The following is a 23948-nucleotide window of genomic DNA, read 5'->3' as shown; positions in this document are numbered from 1 at the left end:
TTGACTACTTAATTTATTAATGCTGTTGTAGACTCCAGACTAAAGACTGGTTTGCTGTAGCTCTCTATGGCAGTCTATTCCAATACAGGTAGGTAGTCAAAAATTGTTATGATTGAATACCCCATTCCATTCTAAGGCTGAGTGACAAACAGTCTGAATCATTTCTCTTTTTAGTATTATACTTAAAATTTTACTTGTTTCCAAACTGTGGATGAGTGATGATAAAAACTGTCATAAGGGAATGATTGTACTGTGAGGGTGTTGTCAGAATACCCAACTGTTTATAAGAGGAAGTAGAGTGGGCACCACATAATATCCTTATTACACACTGTGTGCAACAAACACTATTTTGCTCAATGACAAATTACTCAGCAATATGACGGTATAAGACAGTGATGAGTGAAAACAGAAAAAGCATGACATACACTATTGTCTGTAATATAAGAGTTCCACAGATTACATATAAAAAAGGCTCTGCCACATCTGACTTCTAGTTCATATTCTTATAAATATAAATACAGTAACTGTAGTAGTAGTAGTAGTAGTAGTAGTAGTAGTAGTAGTAGTTGTTGTTGTTGTGGTCTTCAGTCCTGAGACTGGTTTGATGCAGCTCTCCATGCTGCTCTATCCTGTGCAAGCTTCTTCATCTCCCAGTACTTACTGCAACCTACATCCTTCTGAATCTGCTTAGTGTATTCATCTCTCGGTCTCCCTCTTCGATTTTTACCCTCCATGCTGCCCTCCAATGCTAAATTTGTGATCTCTTGATGCCTCAGAACATGTCCTACCAACCGGTCTCTTCTTCTTGTCAAGTTGTTCCTCAAACTTCTCTTCTCCCCAATCCTATTCAATACTTCCTCATTAGTTATGTGATCTACCCATCTAATCTTCAGCATTCTTCTGTAGCACCACATTTCTAAAGCTTCAATTCTCTTCTTGTCCAAACTATTTACCATCCATGTTTCACTTCCATACATGGCTTCACTCCATACAAATACTTTCAGAAACGACTTCCTGACACTTAATCTATACTCGATGTTAACAAATTTGTCTTCTTCAGAAACGCTTCCCTTGCCATTGCCAGTCTACATTTTATATGCTCTCTACTTTGACCATCATCAGTTATTTTGCTCCCGTAATAGCAAAACTCCTTTACTACTTTAAGTGCCTCATTTCCTAATCCAATTCCCTCAGCATCACCCGACTTAATTTGACTACATTCCATTACCCTCATTTTGCTTTTGTTGATGTTCATCTTATATCCTCCTTTCAAGACACTGTCCATTCTGTTCAACTGCTCCTCCAAGGCCTTTGATGTCTCTGACCGAATTACAATGCCATCAGCGAACCTTGAAGTTTTTATTTCTTCTCCATGGATTTTAATACCTACTCCAAATTTTTCTTTTGTTTCCTTTACTGCTTGCTCAATATACAGACTGAAAAACATCGGGGAGAGGCTACAACCCTGTCTCACTCCTATCACAACTGCTGCTTCCCTTTCATGTTCCTCGACTCTTAAAACTGCCATCTGGTTTCTGTACAAATTGTAAATAGCCTTTCGCTCCCTGTATTTTACCCCTGCCACCTTTAAAATTTGAAAGAAAGTATTCCAGTAAACATTGTCAAAAGCTTTCTCTATGTCTACAAATGCTAGAAACATAGGTATGCCTTCACTTAATCTATTTTCTAAGATAAGTCATAGGGTCAGTATTGCCTCACATGCTTCAACATTTCTACGGAATCCAAACTGATCTTCCCCGAGGTCAGCTTCTACCAGTTTTTCCATTCGTCTGTAAATAATTCGCGTTAGTATTTTGCAGCTGTGACTTATTAAACTGATAGTTCGGTAATTTTCACATCTGTCAACACCTGCTTTCTTTGGGATTTGAATTATTATATTCTTCTTGATGTCTGAAGGTATTTTGCCTGTCTCATACATCTTGCTCACCAGATGGTAGAGTTTTGTCAGGACTAGCTCTCCCAAGGCCGTCAGTAGTTCCAATGGAATGTTGTCTACTCCCGGGGCCTTGTTTCAACTCAGGTCTTTCAGTCCTCTGTCAATCTCTTCACGCAGTATCGTATCTCCCATTACATCTTCATCTACATCCTCTTCCATTTCCATAATAATGTCCTCAAGAACACCGGCCTTGTATAGACACCCCATATACTCCTTCCACCTTTCTGCTTTCCCTTCTTTGCTTAGAACTGGGTTTCCATCTGAGCTCTTGATATTCATACAAGCGGCTCTCTTTTCTCCAAAGGTCTCTTTAATTTTCCTGTAGGCTGTATCTATCCTACCCCTAGTGAGATAAGCTTCTACATACTTACATTTGTCCTCTAGCCATCCCTGCTTAGCCATTTTGCACTTCCTGTCGATCGCATTTTTGAGACATTTGTGTTCCTTTTTGCCTGCTTCATTTTTATATTTTCTCCTTTCATCAATTAAATGCAATATTTCTTCCGTTACCCAAGGATTTCTACTAGCCCTCGTCTTTTTACCTACTTGATCCTCTGCTGCCTTCACTACTTCATCCCTCAGAGCTACCCATTCTTCTTCTACTGTATTTCTTTCCCCCATTCCTGTCAATTGTTCCCTTACACTCTCCATAAAACTCCGAATGAGGTGCATTCAAGTTCTATGGCCTCCGATTTTTTTTCTCCGGACTGGAAAGAGAGAGAAACATGCGCATTGTTTTAAAATGAGGCCGCGTTCATTGTCAATACATCCCACAGATGGCAGCACCGTACGGCAGATGGAATTTTACCGCCAGCGGCGAGAAGGAGAACTGTTTTAAATACTTAAAATGGCGACGTTTTCCTTACCTGAACAGCGTGCAATCATTCGTTTTCTGAATTTGCGTGGTGTGAAACCAATTGAAATTCATCGACAGTTGAAGGAGACATGTGGTGATGGAGTTATGGATGTGTCGAAAGTGTGTTTGTGGGTGCGACAGTTTAATGAAGGCAGAACATCGTGTGACAACAAACCGAAACAACCTCAGGCTCGCACAAGCCGGTCTGACGACATGATTGAGAAAGTGGAGAGAATTGTTTTGGGGGATCGCGGAATGACTGTTGAACAGATCGCCTCCAGAGTTGGCATTTCTGTGGGTTCTGTGCACACAATCCTGCATGACGACCTGAAAATGCGAAAAGTGTCATCCAGGTGGGTGCCTCGAATGCTGACGGATGACCACATGGCTGCCCGTGTGGCATGTTGCCAAGCAATGTTGATGCGCAACGACAGCATGAATGGGACTTTCTTTTCATCGGTTGTGACAATGGATGAGACGTGGATGCCATTTTTCAATCCAGAAACAAAGCGCCAGTCAGCTCAATGGAAACACACAGATTCACCGCCACCAAAAAAATTTCGGGTAACCGCCAGTGCTGAAAAAATGATGGTTCTGGGACAGCGAGGGAGTAATCCTTACCCACTGCGTTCCAAAGGGCACTACAGTAACAGGTGCATCCTACGAAAATGTTTTGAAGAACAAATTCCTTCCTGCACTGCAACAAAAACGTCCGGGAAGGGCTGCGCGTGTGCTGTTTCACCAAGACAACGCACCCGCACATCGAGCTAACGTTACGCAACAGTTTCTTCGTGATAACAACTTTGAAGTGATTCCTCATGCTCCCTACTCACCTGACCTGGCTCCTAGTGACTTTTGGCTTTTTCCAACAATGAAAGACACTCTCCTTGGCCGCACATTCACCAGCCGTGCTGCTATTGCCTCAGCGATTTTCCAGTGGTCAAAACAGACTCCTAAAGAAGCCTTTGCCCCTGCCATGGAATCATGGCGTCAGCATTGTGAAAAATGTGTACGTCTGCAGGGTGATTACGTCGAGAAGTAACGCCAGTTTCATCGATTTCGGGTGAGTATTTAATTATAAAAAAAAATCGGAGGCCTTAGAACTTCATTGCACCTCATACAACCTCTGGTTTAGTCAGTTTATCCAGGTCCCATCTCCTTAAATTCCCACCTTTTTGCAGTTTCTTCAGTTTTAATCTACAGTTCATAACCAATTGATTGTGGTCAGAGTGCACATCTGCCCCTGGAAATGTCTTACAATTTAAAACCTGCTTCCTAAATCTCTGTCTTACCATTATATAATCTATCTGAAACCTTCTAGTATCACCAGGATTCTTCCATGTATACAACCTCCTTTTATGATTCTTGAACCAAGTGTTAGCTATGATTAAGTTATGCTCTGTGCAAAATTCTACCAGACAGCTTCCTCTTTCATTTCTTACCCCCAATCCATATTCACCTACAATGTTTCCTTCTCTCCCTTTTCCTACTCTTGAATTTCAGTCACCCATGACTATTAAATTTTCATCACCCTTCACTACCTGAATAATTTCTTTTATCTCATCAAACATTTCATCAATTTCTTCATCATCTGCAGAGCTAATTGGCTTATAAACTTGTACTACTGTAGTAGGCATGGGCTTCGTGTCTATCTTGGCCACAACAATGCGTTCACTATGCTGTTTGTAGTAGCTTACCCGCACTCCTGCATTTTTATTCATTATTAAACCTACTCCTGCATTACCCCTATTTGATTTTGTACTTATAGCCCTGTATTCACCTGACCAAAAGTCTTGTTCCTCCTGCCACCGAACTTCACTAATTCCCACTATATCTAACTTTAACCTATCTATTTCACTTTTTAAATTTTCTAACCTACCTGCCCGATTAAGGGATCTGACATTCCACGCTCTGATCCGTAGAATGCCAGTTTTCCTTCTCCTGATAACGATGTCCTCCTGAGTAGTCCCCGCCCAGAGATCCGAATGGGGGACTATTTTACCTCCGGAATATTTTACCCAAGAGGACGCCATCAACATTTAACCATACAGTAGAGCTGCATGCCCTTGGGAAAAATTACAGCTGTAGTTTCCCCTTGCTTTTAGCTGTTCCCAGTATCAGCACAGACTGTTGTCCCTGCAACTACTGAAAAGGCTGCTGCTCCTCTTCAGGAACCACACATTTGTCTGGCCTCTCAACAGACACCCCTCCATTGTGGTTGCACCTACAGTACGGCCATCTGTATCGCTAAGGCACGCAAGCCTCCCCCACCAACAGCAAGGTCTATGGATCATGGGGGGGGGGGGGGGGGGGGGGGGGCCTACTGTAACTAAGAATTTTGAATAATTTGTTTCATTTATTGATTTAGCCTCAGGCATTATTTTGCCGCCTCCCCCCCCCCCCTTGTGTTTTACCTATGTTAAGTTACAGTCCATTTGCGGAGAACCTGTTAATTTTCAAGGCCATTTTATCTACATTTTCCAACGTTGAATTTCTCCATTGGACTTGTAATGAAACTGGACAATTCCTTACATTCACTTTTAGTAAACAGCATGACAAATCATTTTAGTTAACAACACAATACACTAATACTGAATGTACGATTTGTTACATATTACACCTATCACGTCATTTATGTTAATTTATAAGAAATGCTTTTGTAAACTGCCTGCATCTAATTAGTGATAATTCAAGAATATTTTGTGCAGAATGGATTTTCATTCTGCAGACGATTGTGCACTGATATGAAACTTCCTGGCAGATTAAAACTTTGCACAGGAACTTGAACCCAGAATCTTTACCTTTCGTGGGCAAATGCTCTACCAACTGTGCTACACAAACATGACTGATGACCTGCTCTCAGTTTCACTTCTGCCAGGACCTCATCTCCTACATTCCAAACTTCACAGAAGTTCTCCTGAGCACTTACATTGCATGACTAGCATTCCTCGGAGAAAGGATACTGCGGGGACATGGTTTGGCCACAGCCTGGGGGATTATTTCCAGAATGAATTTTCACTCTGCAGCACAGTGTAAGCTGCTGTGAAACAAATGTATTGTAAATATGAAATAAATATGAAGACAGAGAGAAAAAAAACCTCAGCATCACATGAAGTGATACATCTCAAGCCATCCCAGTTGTTTATCTTTAGTGTCAGCCATCTGCTGCATATGAACTCAGTTTTTAAATAACATTTTCAAACCGTTCCTTTTACCTGAATATTTCAGAAAATAAATATTAAAATCTCTGCCATTATTTGCTTTCTTCTGTCTGCTTGGTGACACAATTTTTAGTGAGAATATTTGAAAACTTCCTATTTGGGAACCACACACTGTAATAACTGCAAATGACTCTTCCAACAGCACCAATAAATGGGCTCCCAATTGTCGATTTAAGCAGAAACTACTGGTTTCAATACATTTTAACTTTATGTTCCCCCTCCCCCCACATTCCTCCTTTCTTCGTATTTTCCTTACAAAAATTTGCTGCTAATTTATACTCCTCTTTGTTTAATATATTGATTTCTGTATTTACATAGTGCTCAGACACATATAACATCTTCCTTTTGATGTTCTACATTTTATAAATAAATGAAAAGTTCAATAACTTTGTTTTTCAGTCTACTATAAGTCCAATCCAGCATGGATAGCTTATTCAAACAAGTTTCTTTTGTGTGACATTCCTGGTTCATCTAGACTTCTTTCATAGTAGTCTACCAGAATGATGTACTTAGTCTTAAAAAAGATTTACTCCTTACATCAGTAATCACAGCAGTAAACCCAGTAATTACAAGAATTCTATCACTCATGACAGCACTCCCCCTTTAGTTTTACTTATCAGTTCAGTGAATCTACCTTTTTCCCGTTCTGTTAAGGAGTAGATCATGTCTTGTCTATTTCCACTCCCAATAACAGCAATTGGCACAGCACCATAGTGAGCTCCTCCCAAAGTCAGCAGCACCCCGGTTCTTGGTTAATCCTTATAGTGGCTTTGTTCACCCAGGGTTTGATTGTGCCACAGCATTTCCTCAAAGAAACTACATTTGAGTGCGAGGTTGCTGGACTTAGTGTCAATAAGTGTTTGGCACCCGAACTAAATGCAAGTCCCCACCTAAACTATGGACAAACAATACACAATTGCAAAATGTGGCATACTGTTGTCATCCACAAGCATTGTACACTGGTAGGACTTATTGCAGAGAGAGGAAACCATATACCAGACAACAGTAACCAATAAGGTGGTGTGTCAAAATCATTGTATTTAATTTTCATGGTTGGTAGGAGTTATGCCAACATTCTTCACTTCCACCCACTCATCCTGTAAACTACACTTGGCCATGTGCCTCAGTGTGAGTCACTGCTTTGAGTGGGACCACAGATATGTTTTAGGTCATTTTGGCTGCTGTATTACACCAAGTCTTTATGCTTAACTCCCATATGCTTCTCAAAGCTGGCAGAACATTGCACATTCTTAAACTTCTTTATGTGCTTCAGCACTCTCAATGACTGAGTAATACTTCGTATGATATGAAACAAGATTAAAATATTAGTAATAAGTGGAAAACTGTCTTCATACTCACTTTGAATATTTTGTGATAAAAGGCTAAATCTAAGTGCATCTGTTCCACACTCAGGAATTCCTGCAGGAAAAAGTTTCTTGTGTCCTTCAAGTGTTTTCTGAAGTTCATTTTCAGATAAAAGTCCTGCCCTGAAGTTTTCACGTGCTTCTTCCTGCAAGTCCTATAAAATGGAAAAGAAACAAGAAATATTACCTGTCAAAGGTCTAAGGGCCAAAAGAAAAACAAACTACTACTACTACTACTACTACTACTACTACATTGGAGACAAGGCCTGTCTACACAGTAGTTAGTTTCATTTTCTCCATTGATGATCTTGGCAACGAGTCGTGATCACTGAGTGACAGACAACACTGTAGCATACAAAGTCACACTTGCTGCCAAAGGGCTGTCCCAGTGGCAAGACTGGTGACTATAACTTTGACACCCTGTAGCATCACTGGATGACATCACTGGACATGCATTCCTATCCTCAATTTGTTCCTCAAGACACCCTCTTACAATCCCTCAAAGTCTTTTGGTATCATTTTGTAACGCCCTATATATCAGAGAAATGTTCTTAGCAAAAATAGGTGGACATGTTGCAGACCTTCAAGAATCTGACTCCATTTGACAATCCTGGGAGAAAATGCACTGACTTAAAAGGGAACAATGTTGAAAATAATATGTAAATTGTTACCCTCCTTTCACTGCCAACCTAAGAAATTTTATCGTATCATCTTTAAATATTTTTTGGGAGTAGGGTTTCATTCCCAGAATATAGCATTGATAATGATGCGTAACCGCACTGTGATAACCACACAATTGAGCTCTGAAAAGGAAAAACGCACACACATACACACCACCACCACACTGTACTGTTTTACGTAATGAGTACCAGAAGAAAACCTTTGAAAATAATTTATCATGCACAATCACATATCACATCTATTTCTAACAAAAGATAGGTTTCCACCAGCAATGGTCATTGTCAGATGATGAAATAAAGGTCATCATTCAATCCTACCACTGTGGAAACAAGCTGTAAATATGTTTTCCACAGAGGTGGAATTGAACCATGGTCTGTATTTTATAATCTGAAGATGGCAAATGCCACCCAAAACCAGTCATTTTATTAGAAATGTATGTGAATGTGTTGGATAATTACACTGTTTTCCAATCAATCAATCATTGTTGTTTACAGCTCGACAGAAACGTCATTATTTCCAAAAATAGTGTACATGTTACTGCACTGAGATAATATTTCTCTTAAAATTTCATGTTGCAGTATTTGGAGATGGTATTGGAGAGGATGGCACATTATCATAGTTCAAAACAGAGAGATAACAACAGTACAATTATGGGATTTTGGTATTTGCACAAATACCACAACCATTTAAAGACAAATGAAAAGAAGTAATATTTCCTGTAAGAAATATAGTAGACCTCAGATTTGGTGTTGTCATTTGAAAGGTTGAGTAACACATTCCTCAGTTACACTTTTTCGCATTTCATGCTCTTTTATAAATGATCAACATAGGTACTTACAAACATTAGTCTGTACGCAAAAAAGTAAAACTCTACTGCTTACTAATCTGTAGTTTTTTATGGTAAAATTCACTTCAGAACAATTTCCTTATTATGGTTTTCCCAGTGATCCAGGCAACATAGTTCACTGAAAATATTAATCTTTTCTGCCACAGATTCTCATACAAGGCACAGTGGGCCATAAACTTGCCTTTCAGCCTCACCAAGAATAAAAAGGAAAGTGGTGTCCTATCATTTTTAGGAGCTGTGCTATTTTAATCAATATCCACACATCACATAAATTTATAGTAATTAGCATCTTATAGTCATTCTACCACAAAAAATAGCCACAACCCACAAACAGATTTCATGAAATATTCTCTCTTTTCTAGGATTAATTCTATCATATAAGGTCCCCTTACTTTCAAGATTTGGCAACTTTATTTTCATTAACTGTGTGACCGGATGCCCTCCTTTTCACTGCCAGTTAACCTAATGTTGGGAAGTGGTGTGTACGAATTTTTTATGAATTGTGTCAACTTTGTTCTGTGTGTTGTCGTGTAACTGTCTGTGCATCACATTTTCTGAGGCGGAGGTTGAGGACCAGCCCAGCAGTTGCTACACAAGTGAGAAAAAGGATCTAAAAGCACATGTATGTTTGTCTTTGCACCAGTGCAATGATTGTTAATCTTTCATGCAGATTTAATCTGGGTCTGAATAATCTCCCTATCTTGCATCCTACCACACTGCATGCTAAACTAAATGACCAAGTTAATTCATCAAATATTGTGCAAGACAAAATTTCTGTACCTTTAATGAAATGCCATCCGAAACATGTTCAGGGTTTATTACATTTCCCAGACTCTTTGACATTTTTCTTCCATGAGCATCACAAATGATTCCGTGCAAGAAAATTTTCTGAAAGTGACAGAATAAAACCATGTCAATGAATTCATTTAACTTTTACAAAAATCAAATCAAGCAGTATACTAAAATATATAGTAGCAATGATATTACTGCCTTACTTTAAATGGTAGTTGCCCCGTCAGCCTCTCTCCGAGCATAACCATGCGGGCAACCCAGAAGAACAGAATGTCATTTCCTGTCACCATTATGCTTAAAGGGTAACAAGTTTTCATGTCTTCATTCTGAAATCACAAGTAACACACTTTAAACAAAAATATTTTGAAGAAGGCAATTTTTGAATCTTTGTTTGTAATTATTAGAAAAGATTATACTACTTTACACAATATCAGACACACCTGAAAAGAAACAATTATTTAATTTTGCAATATAAAATGTAGTAAGAGAAAAACTTCTCTCTTTTTCCTTGTTATTCAGAGAAAACTGTTAAGACATCAAACTAACTGAAGTCAATCTAAGTGGCATAAATATAACTGGAAAATGAAAGATTCACAAATTGTGTTTTGTCAACAGCTTATTATAACAGTAGTTCTCCCGACTAATATTAGCAAAGAATACTACATTTCTGCACAAAAACTCAGCACCGCTGGCTGCTCAAGGCAAAGAGCAGAGCACCCAATACTGAGAGATTCTATGGCATTGGTTGCATCTTTAAATATTTTTAAAGTAGATAAACCACTTCTGAAGTTAGTTTAGTTTTAAGCATTTTCTTTGAAAACCACAATTTATTAAACCTTAAGTTGTCTTTTCTGTGAAGTCTTCATCATACAATATTAAGTAAACTATACAGCTCAAAAGATTTATTTTTTGTATCTTTCTTACACACACACACACACACACACACACACACACACACACACAGACAGACAAACAAACTTGTGTGGGTGTGGGAATTAACAGATTCTTTTAAAAGCTAACAAAGTTTTACCCTCTTTTCAACCACTCAGATAGCCATCTCCTTTACATCTAAATTATTCACATTCTTCCAGAAGTCTCCTGACCAACCTACCCCTCTTAACTAGAAGGGTTTCCTGTTTAAAATTTAATCACTAGGTCAATAGGTACTTTTGTGTGCAATGTACTTTAGGTCGTATGTTGGTGTGCATAAAATGTGACTAACATATTGAAACTAATTTTAAAACTGATAGGAGTATTTTATCTACAAAGGGATCATATGGACTAGCTCTTCTTGATTTTCTTCATATTTACTGAATTTGTAGGTCAGTGTCCACATACTACTTTCCCAATGCACTATGATACAGTTCTCAAAAACACTTTAAACAAAGCAGCCAGCATTGTGTATTAGTCTTGTCTGATTATTGATAGTATCATCATCATCATCATCATCATCATCATCATCATCATCATCATCAGTTTCTTCTTCTTCTTCTTCTTCTCCAGTTTCCAGCCCCTGGTTGGGTCTGTTTTCTTGCTAGTGGGAATATTTTTAGAACTTTTATTTAAATTCTGCACTTATTATCATACAGAAATGTTAATTAACACAATACTGAATCATATTTTTTAAAATATCATCTTTTTTATTTTTAATTACTGATCACAAAAACTTTAAATTTGGTAGAAAAAATATGGCACATTAAACAGAAAATACTTTTTGTTTCTACAGATTGAACAGTATTATTTATGACATCTTGTGGAAATCGGGTTTTCTTGACGTCTTCATCAGGTGTTCCCTGATATCCGGCAGAAAACCCGATTTCCACGAGATGTCATCAAATCACTGGAAAAGTCTAAGAAATTACATCACAGAACTATTTATGTATGCAATTTAATTGCACACATCTGTAACAAAAATTAATTTATTTTCTTGTGGTTAATGATTAAAAATATGAAAAATTATGATTCAATATTTTTCCATTAACATATCCATTTTGTGCAAAATACAGAATTTTTAAAAGAAGTTACTAGTGAGAGTCCAACAGGGAGTTCTCCTTACAAGAATTGCACATTATGCACTTGAATTCAGCAATTCTGTGAAAGTTCTGGATATGTTTGAACTTAACAGCATTCTGCAATCTAATCCTCAAAGAGTATAATTTCAAGTGTTTTTTCAAACTGCATTGTACTCTTTTACAAAATTGATGGGTGAGCACTGACCTTCAAATTCTAGTGTAAATGTATTTTATAATAGTGGCAGTACATCAGGTCAGAGTGCTCTTTCCTCATTATGGCAAATTGATTTGTGTTTTTTGTGTCTATCTTTTGAGTATGGTTCCCAGTGGCTCATACTGACAGTAAAAGTAGACACTGTATTGCCTGTTTTTTTATGTTCAGGAATCAGTTGGTTAGTGACTGACTGTCTTTGATCCAGAGACAGCTAAAGTCACAACACTTCTGAGTTAAGTATTTGGGATGAGTTACTGAAATGGGATCTGAAGATATTAGGTATTCACTGGGATGTGTATTTTGTTACTGATATGACATTACCACCACAAGCTAGTGTGTTCATTCTTCTCCGTGTATGCACATGGAGTTTGTGCAAAATTGTATGTAGTTCATAGGGATAAAAGTCACCAACTATGAACAAGAAATGAATGGAAATGCTTTTTAGTGGTGGTCTGAGAACTCACTGTTGAAATTTTAAACCACCTTCTGTAATTGTGACTGACAATGTCTCTCATCATTCAACAATCTTTCATAAGGTGCCTACAGAACATAACATTTTTGGCTGGCTGAAGCAAATCAGCATTCACTTATTAGATAATGGGAAAGACAAGTGAATTATTTGTTTGATACATTTCTGAGAATGACACCATATCACTTCCATTTCAATTGCACAGAACAGCTGGAGGGAGGGGGGGTTGTTCAAATGGGACATTTCCCATCTGTGGATGAATACTCATCTTAGGAGTGTTATTCATTTGTAAATGTGTCTTTATGATATGGATCTACACATTATAATGATCAAAATTGCTGCTCCCACTGCCAACATCACTATTGTCCTCCCCACTGCCAACAGAAACAGCAACAATCTGTAAGTATGTTTTGTTTCATTTGTAGTGTGCACCCAACTACTGACTGCATTAGTACAAGGAGCACTGTGTACATGCTGTCAACATTTTGTCCGCCACTGCACATCTGTCAAACACAAAGTTTATTTATTCAAGCTATAGAGAGAGAGAGAGAGAGAGAGAGAGAGAGAGAGAGAGTAATAGTTTGGGTGGAAAATGATAGAAGTAAATGTGGTCTTGTAGAAAAAATCCTTGCACTGTTCATCTAAAATTATTCGTGGTAACTTTGTAAACACATTAGAGATGTGGAGATTTTGAACTCCATTTATACAGACAAGAGTTCCGTCTTGTAACTACTTGCATGGACAACAAATCTTCGAGCTTTGACGAACACCAGCGCTAAAAGAATGTGAAAGTTATCAACAGAAAATCATCCCATTAACTGTAGAAAAGACAGACATCACTCAATTTAAGACAGTGGACAAAAAAAAAAATAAATAAATAAATAAATAAATAAAATAAAATAAAACGAAACTGGAAAAGTTTGAGCTACTTCTCTGTAAGGCTGGGGTTCTTGCAATAGTGAAGATTGCCATCAGTCCATCAATAAATTTCATTTATGTTTGAGATTCTACAACATGTCATGTCAGAATCTCACTTATCCAGAGATACCCAGTTACAATACAGTAAATACAGACTAAAGATTTCACAGATGAAACAGTCTTATATGACAAATATAAATTTGCTTGTAAAACAAATCACACGCAACAAAATTTAGTGGCAAATATAATTAATGTTTTATAAATAATTTCTGATGAGAGTAACATACTTAAAAACAATGGTTATAAAGAGAAATTTTAGCTGTAGTCAGGTATTCTTCAAGGACTGAATGAAATAAGATATAAAACAAAAGTTTTAACTTTTCAACTGAAAAAGAATTTTATAAATAACAATAAATCATGGTATAAAATATACATTTGCAGCTTAAATACAGCCTCTGATTAAATTCAGCTATTCTTCTATGTTACAGGAATATTGGTTATGATGCCATTAACAGCTGACTTTAGCCTGTCAATGGAGACTGTGGTGGGCATTTCATGTTTACCAACATTGGACGCTATTTCACAAGTATCTACCTTGAATGGGCCATTATACAGTCACTAAAGTGACTTTTAAATAGCACCATGACGAAATAAAACATGTTTAAAAGTCTGTTCTGTATGTTTAGGAGGATGAGTGATTATTTCTTGCCATGTACCTCTGATGTAGGTGGCCTCAGGTTTTGGACTGTGACCACAACAGATGAACAAGATCTGACACTTCAGCAGTTGTTGCACTGAAGTCATCTCAGAAAGTAATTGCAAACTCATAATGATAATAAGTGAATATCCTGTTCAGTGGACAGGGCAGAGTATCTTAGCGCAGTCTTTAGTTGTTAGAGTAGCCATTTCAATAAACCACTGGTTTGGGAGCTGGAAGTCATTATTCAGATCCTGGTTGCACAAAGTGGTACTCCAAGAGCTTCAAATAGGCAGTATTCAAACTGTCTACTTTGGTCTACTGTCGTTCAGTGATACACGAAACCACATAATAGACACACAAAAAAAGGGAGCTTTAGCATCCGTTTCTGTTGTGGCATCCTTGATCTAGCAATTTCTGTCAAATGGTACAGATATTCTTCAGATGGCAGAACTAGATCCACAACATCAGTGTCCCCATGTTGAAACTTCTTGTTCAGCAAAACAAATATGGAAAGTGGAGCTGAAACAAGGTGGCTCATCCTCTACATCTACCTCTACAAGGCTGTTTGCCAAATCACACTCAGGCACCTGGCAGAGGGTTCATCGAAGAACCTTCACGATAATTCTCCATTATTTCTCTCTCGAACAGTGCATGGAAAAAAAATGGACATTTATAACTTCCCGTACAGGCTCCAATTTCCCTTATTTTATTATGATGATCATTTCCCCTATGAAGGTCAGTGCTGCCCTTCTCTGAACTTTCTCGATGTACTCTGCTGCTCCTATGTGGTAAGGATCCCACACCATGCAGCTTTACACCAAAAGAGGGCGGACAAGTATCGTGTCGGCAGTCTCTTTAGTAGATCTGTTGCATCTTCTAAATATCCCGCCAATAAAACAGTCTTCAGTTTGCCTTCCCCCCACAACATTTTCTGCGTGTTCTTTCCAATTTAAGTTGTTTGCAATTGTAATTCCTGCATATTTAGTTAAATTTACATCCTTTAGATTTGATTCATTTATCATGTAAACTGAAGTTTAATGGATTCCTTTTAGCAATCATATGAATGACCTCTCATTTTTCATTATTTAGGGTCAATTGCCAATTTCTAAAGACTTTACTAGACAATAAATGACAGCATCATCTGCAAAGAACCTAAGAAGGCTGCTCAGATTGTTTCCTAGATTATTTATAAAGATAAGGAACAGCAGGGGACCTATAAACACTATTTTGTGGAATGCCAGAAATCAGTTCCATTTTACTCGATGACTTTCCATCAACTACTACAAACTGTGACCTCTCTTACAAGAAGTCACAAATCCAGTCACATAACTGAGACAATATTCCATAATGACACTACACGATTACATGTTGCTTGTGAGGTACATTCTCAAAAGCCTTCTGGAAATCTAGAAATATGGAATCAATTTGAAATCCTTTATCAATACCACTCAACACTTTGTTTTTCACATGAATAATAATAATGTCTTCTAAATCAGTGTTGACTATGTGTCAATAGACCGTTCTCTTCAAAGTAATTCACAATGTTCAAATACAAGATATGTTCCAAAATCCTGATGCATACTGACGTTAATGATATGAGCCCATAATTTAGTGAATTACTCCTATTACCTTTCTTGCGAACAAGTGTGACCTGTGTTATCTTCCTGTCTTTTGGTATGGCTCTTTCGTCAAGCAAACGGTTGTGCACGATTGTTAAGTATGGAGCTATTGCATCAGCATATGCTGAAAAGAACCTAACTAGTATACAAGCTGGACTGGAATACTTGCTTTTATTAAGTGTTGTAAGTTGCTTCACTACTCCACAGATGTGTAATTCTATATTACTCATGCTGGCATCCATTCTTCATTCGAATTCTCTGATATTAGCGTCATCATCTTTGGTGAAGGAACTTTGGAAGGCCGTGTTTAGTAACTATGCTTTAGCAGCACTGTTGTCGATGTATTTCCAATGCTATCATCCAGAGAAGGCATCGATTATGTCTCACCACTAGCATACTTTACATACAACCAAAATCTCTTTAAATTTTCTGCCAGGTTTCGAGACAAAGTTTCATTGTGGAAACTATTACAAGCACCTCACACTGAAGTCTGCAGTAAATTTCGAGCTCTTGTAGGGTGTGTACCATGGGGAATTGGCTCCATTGTTTGTTAATGTATTTGGTACAAACCTTTCAATTGCTGTCAATACTACTCGTATTTCTTTGAATTCAAGCCATATCTGGGCTACACTTACATTGTGTCACTAAAGAAGGCATCAAGTGAATTTTTATCTGCTTTTTTGAACAGATATATATATTTTTTTTATTTTTGGTGGATTTGGGAGATATGGTATTTGGTGTCACTATGATAACCCTGTATTCACTAATCCCTGTATACATTTTAATGCTTGTTATTAGCTCAGGATTATTTGTTGTTACGATGTACAGTGCATTTTCACAAACATTTAGTATTTGAGAGGTTTCATGAACTAACTGTTTGAAATAATTTTCAGAGCATGCGTTTAGCACAATTTCAGATGATGTTTAATGTGTACCACCAGATTTAAACATGTATTTTTGACAACATATTGGGGGCAAATTCAAGTCACCACCAAGTATAACGTAGGAGTCAGGTACATGTTTGAAATTAGACTCAAATGTCCTTTGAACCTTTCAGCAATTGCATCACCTGCATTGGGAGGTCATTAAAAGGATCCAGTTATTATTTTATTCTGGTTGCTAAGAATGACATCTAGCCATCACTAACTCACAGGAACTATCTACTTCAATTTCACTACAAGGTCAACTACTTCTAACAGCAACAAACACACCACCACCAACTATGTGTAGCCTATCCTTTCTGAGCACCATTAAGTCTTTTGCAAAAGTTTCTGCTGATGTTGTATATGGCTTTAGCCAGCTTTCAGTGCCCATAACGATTTGAGCATTAGTGGTTACTATTAGCATTAGGAGTTCTGGTACTTTCCCGTCACAGCTAAAACAATTTACAACCGTTATACTAATGGTTCCTACATCTATGCGCTTCCTGTTTTTGACCTGCATCCTTTAAGACTTAAGTACTTTCTGTTTTTCCCTGAGGCTCTCTAACCTGAAAAAGTGCCCAGTCCATGTCACACAGCCCCCCCCCCCCCCCCCGCCCCTTACCCGTGTAGCAACCTCCTGCATGTAATGGACACCTGAAATATTTAGTGGAACCTGAAACCTCACCATCCTATGGTGCAAGTCAAGGAATCTGCAGCCTACGTGGTCACAGAACCATCTGAGCCTCCGATTCATACCCTCCACTTCACTCGGTACCAGAGGTTCACAATCGATTCTGTCAACTATGCTGCAAATGGTGAGGTCTACTTTCATCTCACAAGCAAGGCTGCCAGCCTTTACCACTTCTGATAGCCACTCAAAACCAGAGATAATCTCTTCTGAGCCAAAGCGAACACATCACTGATACTGACATGAGCCACCACCTGCAGTTGGCTGCAACCTGTTCTCTCCATAGCATCCAGAAAGGATCCTTCCATGTGTGGAATGACTCGACCTGGTATGCATACGGAGTGAACATTCGTTTTCTTCCCCTCCTTGGCAGCCATGTCCCTATGGGGGCCTCATAACGTGCCTAACTTCCCAGCTAACAATAATCCCACTATCTGTGAATGCCTGAATCTTGCAGGCTGAGAAGTTCTCTCTGAAACAGGACAAGTGACTGCATCTGGCTGAGGAACATTGTCAGCTACAGTTAGCACCCGGAACTTTTTGTCAGGCTAACCAGGGATAGGGCAGCCTTACTTTTTTTTTTTTTTTTTTTTGCCCCCTGCCCTGAGAAGTCTTTCACAGCCTGCCATGCTACCGCGGTTCAGAGGTCAACCTCAATCTGAGCAGTAACTGGGTTGGCTGTTAGTGTGGACCAATCAGTGGACTCTGGAGTCATTCTGGACATCCCCTGAATTCCAATGCTCGATCCACAACTGTGATGCCATTACACTGCAGCCCCAGGCTGTGTAACTGAAGCCAACACAGCCTGGAGCTGAGAGCCAAGTGTCACCAACTCAGTTAATATCCACACACAGCAGTTACAGTCCCTACCCATAATAAAGACGGTAGAAAACTTACTACAATAACAAACAAATGAATGTCAACACATGCTAAGAAGCTCTACTGTAGACACTGTCGAAAACACATACTTGTTGCATTACTAAGCTTTATACTAACCAATAAAGCTACTGCAGTCTTTAACTATGATAAACTCACCAAATGCTTTCTTTACCAAGAGTGTAATGACTTTTACTCTGTATAGTTACAAGCTATGAAGTGAAGTGATGGCCTTCTGTCAAAACTCAGGTGTGACAATCGAGTGTACATTCAACACAGTAACATCACAATACAGTTTCAATTTGGTATGGGGAATCTTTATGGAGTTGCAGTTCAGATGTTGCAGCAAGGAATGACTTAGGTTCCCCAATTACATCTTGAGTATGGACAAGAGCTTTAAAAACCAATTCTTTTGTTATGATGTTGATGTAGGCCAAGTTGTCTGTTGGCAAATTTTTTCATTGTTAATACGTTGACAGTCATTGTAAACTGAAGGATGAGGTTGAAGTGTCATACATGATGCACCAATCCTTACTCCAGCTTCTGAAATAGGATCAACTTTGATGGCTTGTGGTTGATAAAAAGTGTCATTTGTCAACCTTCAAGCATATGTTGAAACTGATTTATGGAAGCCTAGACTGCATAGAGTTCTTGTCAAATGCTGGCCAGTTCCCCTGCAAGAAAGACAATTTCTGACTGAAGGATGGAAGATGCTGTCACTGATAATTGATTCACTCCTGGAATATGACTCCAGTCACATTTAATTATGCATCCACCATAAGACATATAAGGACTTATGCTGAGGATTGGGCTAACGGTGTTGTTTCTGCAACTGTGGCTTTTTAATTTCACAAAGGCAGTGTCTCCCTAGGTCATCAACTTTAAGGATTCCTCTATCTCTGAAACAGCCTTTCAGAAACTCATTGAGTAGTGCAGAGCTGAGAGCACAGGTGTGAATATATTTCCAACAGAAATTAATTAAACCTAAAAATATTCACAATTCACATATTGCAACCTGTTTTGAAAATGCTTCTATAATCTGTCTTGTGGCAGCCGAATTTCTTGCATGTTGATCATGTACCAACTTTCACTCCAAAGATGCAAAGACGAATAATCAAGTGCATAACCTTTCGATATGGTTAAGTACTGTGTTTCATGACTTAATGTGAAAGTTATCACTGTCAACATATCACAAATCAAATCAAGAGCATAAGTTGTTCTGTCTATGGGCAGAAATGTCTATGCAGCATTGCATAACTTGAACAGCAACTGAAAGAATTCTGTAAATCCATATGGTGTGCAGAGAGCAGTTTTTTAAAAGTTCACAGTGTGTGGGACAATGTAGGTCAGGCGTGGTTCAGGTGGTGAGATATCAGTCACCATGTAACTGCTCACCATTTTTCACTTTCAGTACACATAGAGTGGACATGACCAGCTGCTTCCCGAGGATCTGAGGGATTATAGGTTCCTTATGGAAGCATGAAGGAAAAGTCCTGCTTGCCAATCTTCTGTTTTCCTGCAGTCAGTTGGCATGGTATGGCATGGGTCATCCAGATGTTATTACTGTATTCTGAGCTGTAGGGTGCAGTGTAAACTTTGAAGCTTATGAAAGACAAATGATCTCTGCTAACTGGCAAAGTCAACTATGGTACAAGAGCCACCAGCAATTATATGGGTACCTGTGACAGCAGTATGGCGGATATGTCCATGTCTTAACTGTCCACGCCTCATCAAATATGTAGTTGAATGAATAGGACTTCACTACATTCTGTGTTATTGCTATACAAAGGATAACAACAATTGCACACTGAAGTAGCCTTGCCTAATGCATACAAATGGAAAACTGAATGAGCACAAGGGCTTAAGAAACTCATGACGCTCAGAACAGGTCCAATTTAACCACAATAGCACAATACATAAAGTGTGGATCAGTAGCTGATATAAGTAAACAGTCACTGACAAATAACATAATCTAAAGAGAAAATAAACAAACATCCACTGAGGATGCCACAACTGTGGTGAAACATATTTGAGCAAATACAAATATATAATTTCTTTGAAGAAAGACATTGTTAGAGACAGAGAGGATCACAAATAAGAACACAGAAATCAAAAGGAACAATTGATTATAAGAATTTGGTTCCACCAGATTACATGGGAACCCTGTGCAGCAGCAGTTCCATAATGCAAATCTTTCGGAAAACATAAATTCTAATACAATAAGATGAAAGATATTTATAGAAATTTAGAAAATGAAGCTTTAATGCATTACTAACTTCTCACAAGGGCAATTTCTTCTAGGTACACTCATATTTCAGGTAGGATAATATATGTGAATGCTTATTGCATTAGCACAAGTCAGTGCTTAATGTCTCCAGATAGTTCACTCATATGATTGATTTCACTATTTGGTAAGTCAGCCTTTGCAGAAGAAGCATGGAGAGGGAACAGAACTATTTTAATAAATCTATATCAGTCTTTAAAAAAGCAGTCCCTTGGGAACATGCAATTTAACAACACACAAAGGGTGTAAAATGTTAGGTGGCACACAAACGATGGAATGAAAATAGAGCACCACTTTCCATATAGTTAAGGTGTTGGACCAAAGCTAAGTACATAAACAGATTATACCAAGTCATCTTATGATTGTGTTGTTTTATCAGAACACAAACTACAGCCATGATGGCTACAGCAAGTGAAATGAAAAAGGAAAATGGAAGGAGTGGCAAGGTAAAGAAAAGAGAGGAACAACCTAGACTTAGAGAGAGAGAGAGAGAGAGAGAGAGAGAGAGAGAGAGAGAGATCAATGAAAGGGAACTTGGCTTTAGAGCACTTATCCTGGTGCGAGTAGGAGAAGTAGACTGTTGCATTCTGCATTTAGGGGATAGTGATTTAGGGAGATTTAGGGGCAAAGCAGCACAACGAAGAGAGGAACGCTGCTAATTAAAATCGTGCAGAAATTAGCTCAACAGACCTGCAATCTAACTACAGTAAATGGAAAGAGTGAAGTGTAAGAGCCAACAGGAGGAGCTAGATGGCTATGCGATACAGGTCTAGGACCTGGGTCTTTTACTTGGATATTACCCATGAGACTCGGGATCAGAAGTAAGTGATATAAAAGGGTGGGTCAGAATGTTTTGTAGATTCAGAAGTTATTGGAATACCACTTCGGAGAAGGTGGGATGGATTTGGGAAGCATATTCTTCATTTCGGCACATTATGAACAATAGTTCAATTCTTGTAAAGAGTAGTTCAGCTGTTCCAGTTTGGGATGATACTGGATAATATGGGACTGCTCCTGTATTCCTTGTCAACTCTTTCAAGGGTGGTGGTTATCAATGTTAACCACTTATTTTATGACACCTGGTGATCAAATGGGGCAGAAGTTTTTGTTGAGAGTCATACAGTTAGTTAAGGGAGTTTTGCTTAGATGGCTTGACATTGGATATCATCCATTTTGCTTTCAGTAGAATACAATTTGTTTATTGGCTTGCAGCGGTTTCACACAGTTTAAGTGTTGTACATTTTGAAGATGAAATTTGGCATGTATTTACCACTTTTATTTTCAAGTAAGTATGTTCATTCTAATGAGCTACAGTGCAACAGTTATGTGAAGCAAGTTTATATATTTCATATTTTTGTTACCTTAATCTCAGTTAGTGCTGCTAACCACTGTGTCTCTAGAATACAACTTTCATCCAGTATGGCTAGAAAAAGTCTTATTTACAATGAAATTCAAAAACTTCTTTTTGAGGACCTTCTATCAGACTCAGATAGTGAAACAATTTCGTTTCAGAACTCTGATAGTGACCCTATATAATATTATAACATTCCAAACAAAGAAGGAATGAATCAGATGGTAATTTACAGAGATGTAAAATTTAAAGGCAGAGGCTCAATGAAATGGTACACAAGGGACAAGCCTATGAAGAGAGGCTTTAAAATAGGATGCTGTGTGATGAATTTGCATATGATCTGAAGTTTCACATTTACATATATAGTTTGGAATGGAACAGGGTGCATGGGTAATGAGAGATTTATGTGAAGAACTTTATGGTAAAAATTATATTGCTTTATGGATAATTTGTTCACATCTTATAATCTCTTCATCCTACTAACAGCCAAGAAAATGTTTGCAGTTGGAACTGTGAATCCTACATATAAATTCTTCCCAAAACCAAAGGAAGATAAAAGGACGAAACAAAGGGACTTTCACAGCAGAATTAGCAAGCATGGTGTACCATTTTACAAGTGGATGGACAAACAAACTGTGAACCTGATCTCAAGTATACATGATCCAAGTAACACCAAAAGCGTATACAGGAAGGGAAAAGATGGATCAACTACTGTAATGGTATGCCCCTGTGTACTGAGTGACTTAAATATAAACATGAGTTTTATTGACAATTCTGATCATCTAAAGTGAGGCTCAGGTTGTGACTGAAAAAGTAGAAAATGGTGACATAGGTTTTTTTTTCACTTTATTGATATATATGCAGTGAATGTATTTATCATCCACAAAGAAACTGAGATGGAGCAATTCATGAATAAAGACTTCTAGGAAAGTGTACAAAGGACTGCAGGACAAAGTGATTGTCCAAGAACAGCATAAGTCTTGGTAAACATAAACCACATGTGGACAAACACATCATATTGGAAGGTAGTATACATCAACCAAAACAGGTCACATATAGACGATGTACAATATGCACCACATGTGCTGTTCCTGTTAGAACATATGTAACGTCTTTGTCTCAGATAAGGCAAAACTCGCTTTTAGAGATTTCATTCCCAATAATAAAGTACTTGAGCTGGTTGTGTAAACAATTTCCACAGAAATTTGTTTCATTTTACCTTTCAAAAAATGTCAACAAATAAATTCAACAAATAAATAGTTAGTGAGTATTATGGCAGGTTGTTATCAGCGGTAACAATTTAATTAAAAAAATTAAGCAAAAGATTGAAAAACTGCACTAAAATAAATTGTTTGGTTTGTTAAGATGTTTTATAATTTTGACAAATCACGTTTTCCTTTAATAAAATGTTTCTGCTCTCAGATAGTTAAAGGGTACAGTTGGAGTATTAGGAATATGGAAGTATATGATACAGGAGAACTTTCTGTGAAAAAAGTGCAGGTGAAAGTAATTGTCTGTGAAGATGCTAACAACATAAACACCTTGAAAGAGTATTGGATGAAACAGATATGAGACCGAATGTAAAGACCATGGCATTGTGACCAGATCATAAATATATCATAAATGAACATGAACCAGGTAACGGTTTTTTGATTCAGGACACCAGCAAGCATTCTGCTGGTGGCCCACAAACAGATTGTTGCATAAGAACATTATGTGAGTTCCCAACACTGTGGTGCAGATTTGTTTTACCTAACACAGTAGTTGTGTTTGATGATGTCAAGACTATGAGTATCTGGAATACTTGTGTACAGATAGTTTAAGAATGGAATTCTTTCGATGAATATTTGATCTGTGGCAATGAATTCAGACTTCTGCTTTTGGAAAATTTCAGGAGTGCAGCAGCCAGGTTTACATTATTAGAAAGCCTCATTGTATTTATTGAGCAGCTCAATACTGTATTAAAACTGCTTGCAACAAACATTTGCATTGAGCATGAGATGACACCTGTTTTCTTGCAATAGTTACATCACTGAAGCATACAACAATGGAACAGAACTGTTTGCTGTCCACTACAATAGAGGACTGTGTATTCCAAATGGAATAGATACAAACTGTAAAAGTGTGGGTACTCTTCATCAGTTTACTAGCGATGAACATAGACTAAATATTCACA

The 23948-nt window shown here is 38.0% G+C and overlaps 1 protein-coding gene across 1 annotated transcript in view; it reads right to left on the bottom strand.

Moving 5' to 3' along the window:
- LOC124612268 (valine--tRNA ligase-like) overlaps window positions 1-23948 on the bottom strand; it is a 130017-nt gene that overhangs the window by 33890 nt on the left and 72179 nt on the right. The window contains exons 10-12 of the mRNA XM_047140367.1: window positions 9922-10044; window positions 9707-9814; window positions 7394-7553 (exon numbers count right to left, since the gene is read on the bottom strand). Coding sequence (XP_046996323.1) covers window positions 7394-7553; window positions 9707-9814; window positions 9922-10044 — 391 coding nt within the window. The remainder of the gene's footprint in view (window positions 1-7393; window positions 7554-9706; window positions 9815-9921; window positions 10045-23948) is intronic.

Source organism: Schistocerca americana, chromosome 1, assembly GCF_021461395.2.
Source record: "Schistocerca americana isolate TAMUIC-IGC-003095 chromosome 1, iqSchAmer2.1, whole genome shotgun sequence".
NCBI lineage: Eukaryota > Metazoa > Arthropoda > Insecta > Orthoptera > Acrididae > Schistocerca > Schistocerca americana.
This window is presented reverse-complemented; position numbering and strand designations above follow the sequence as displayed.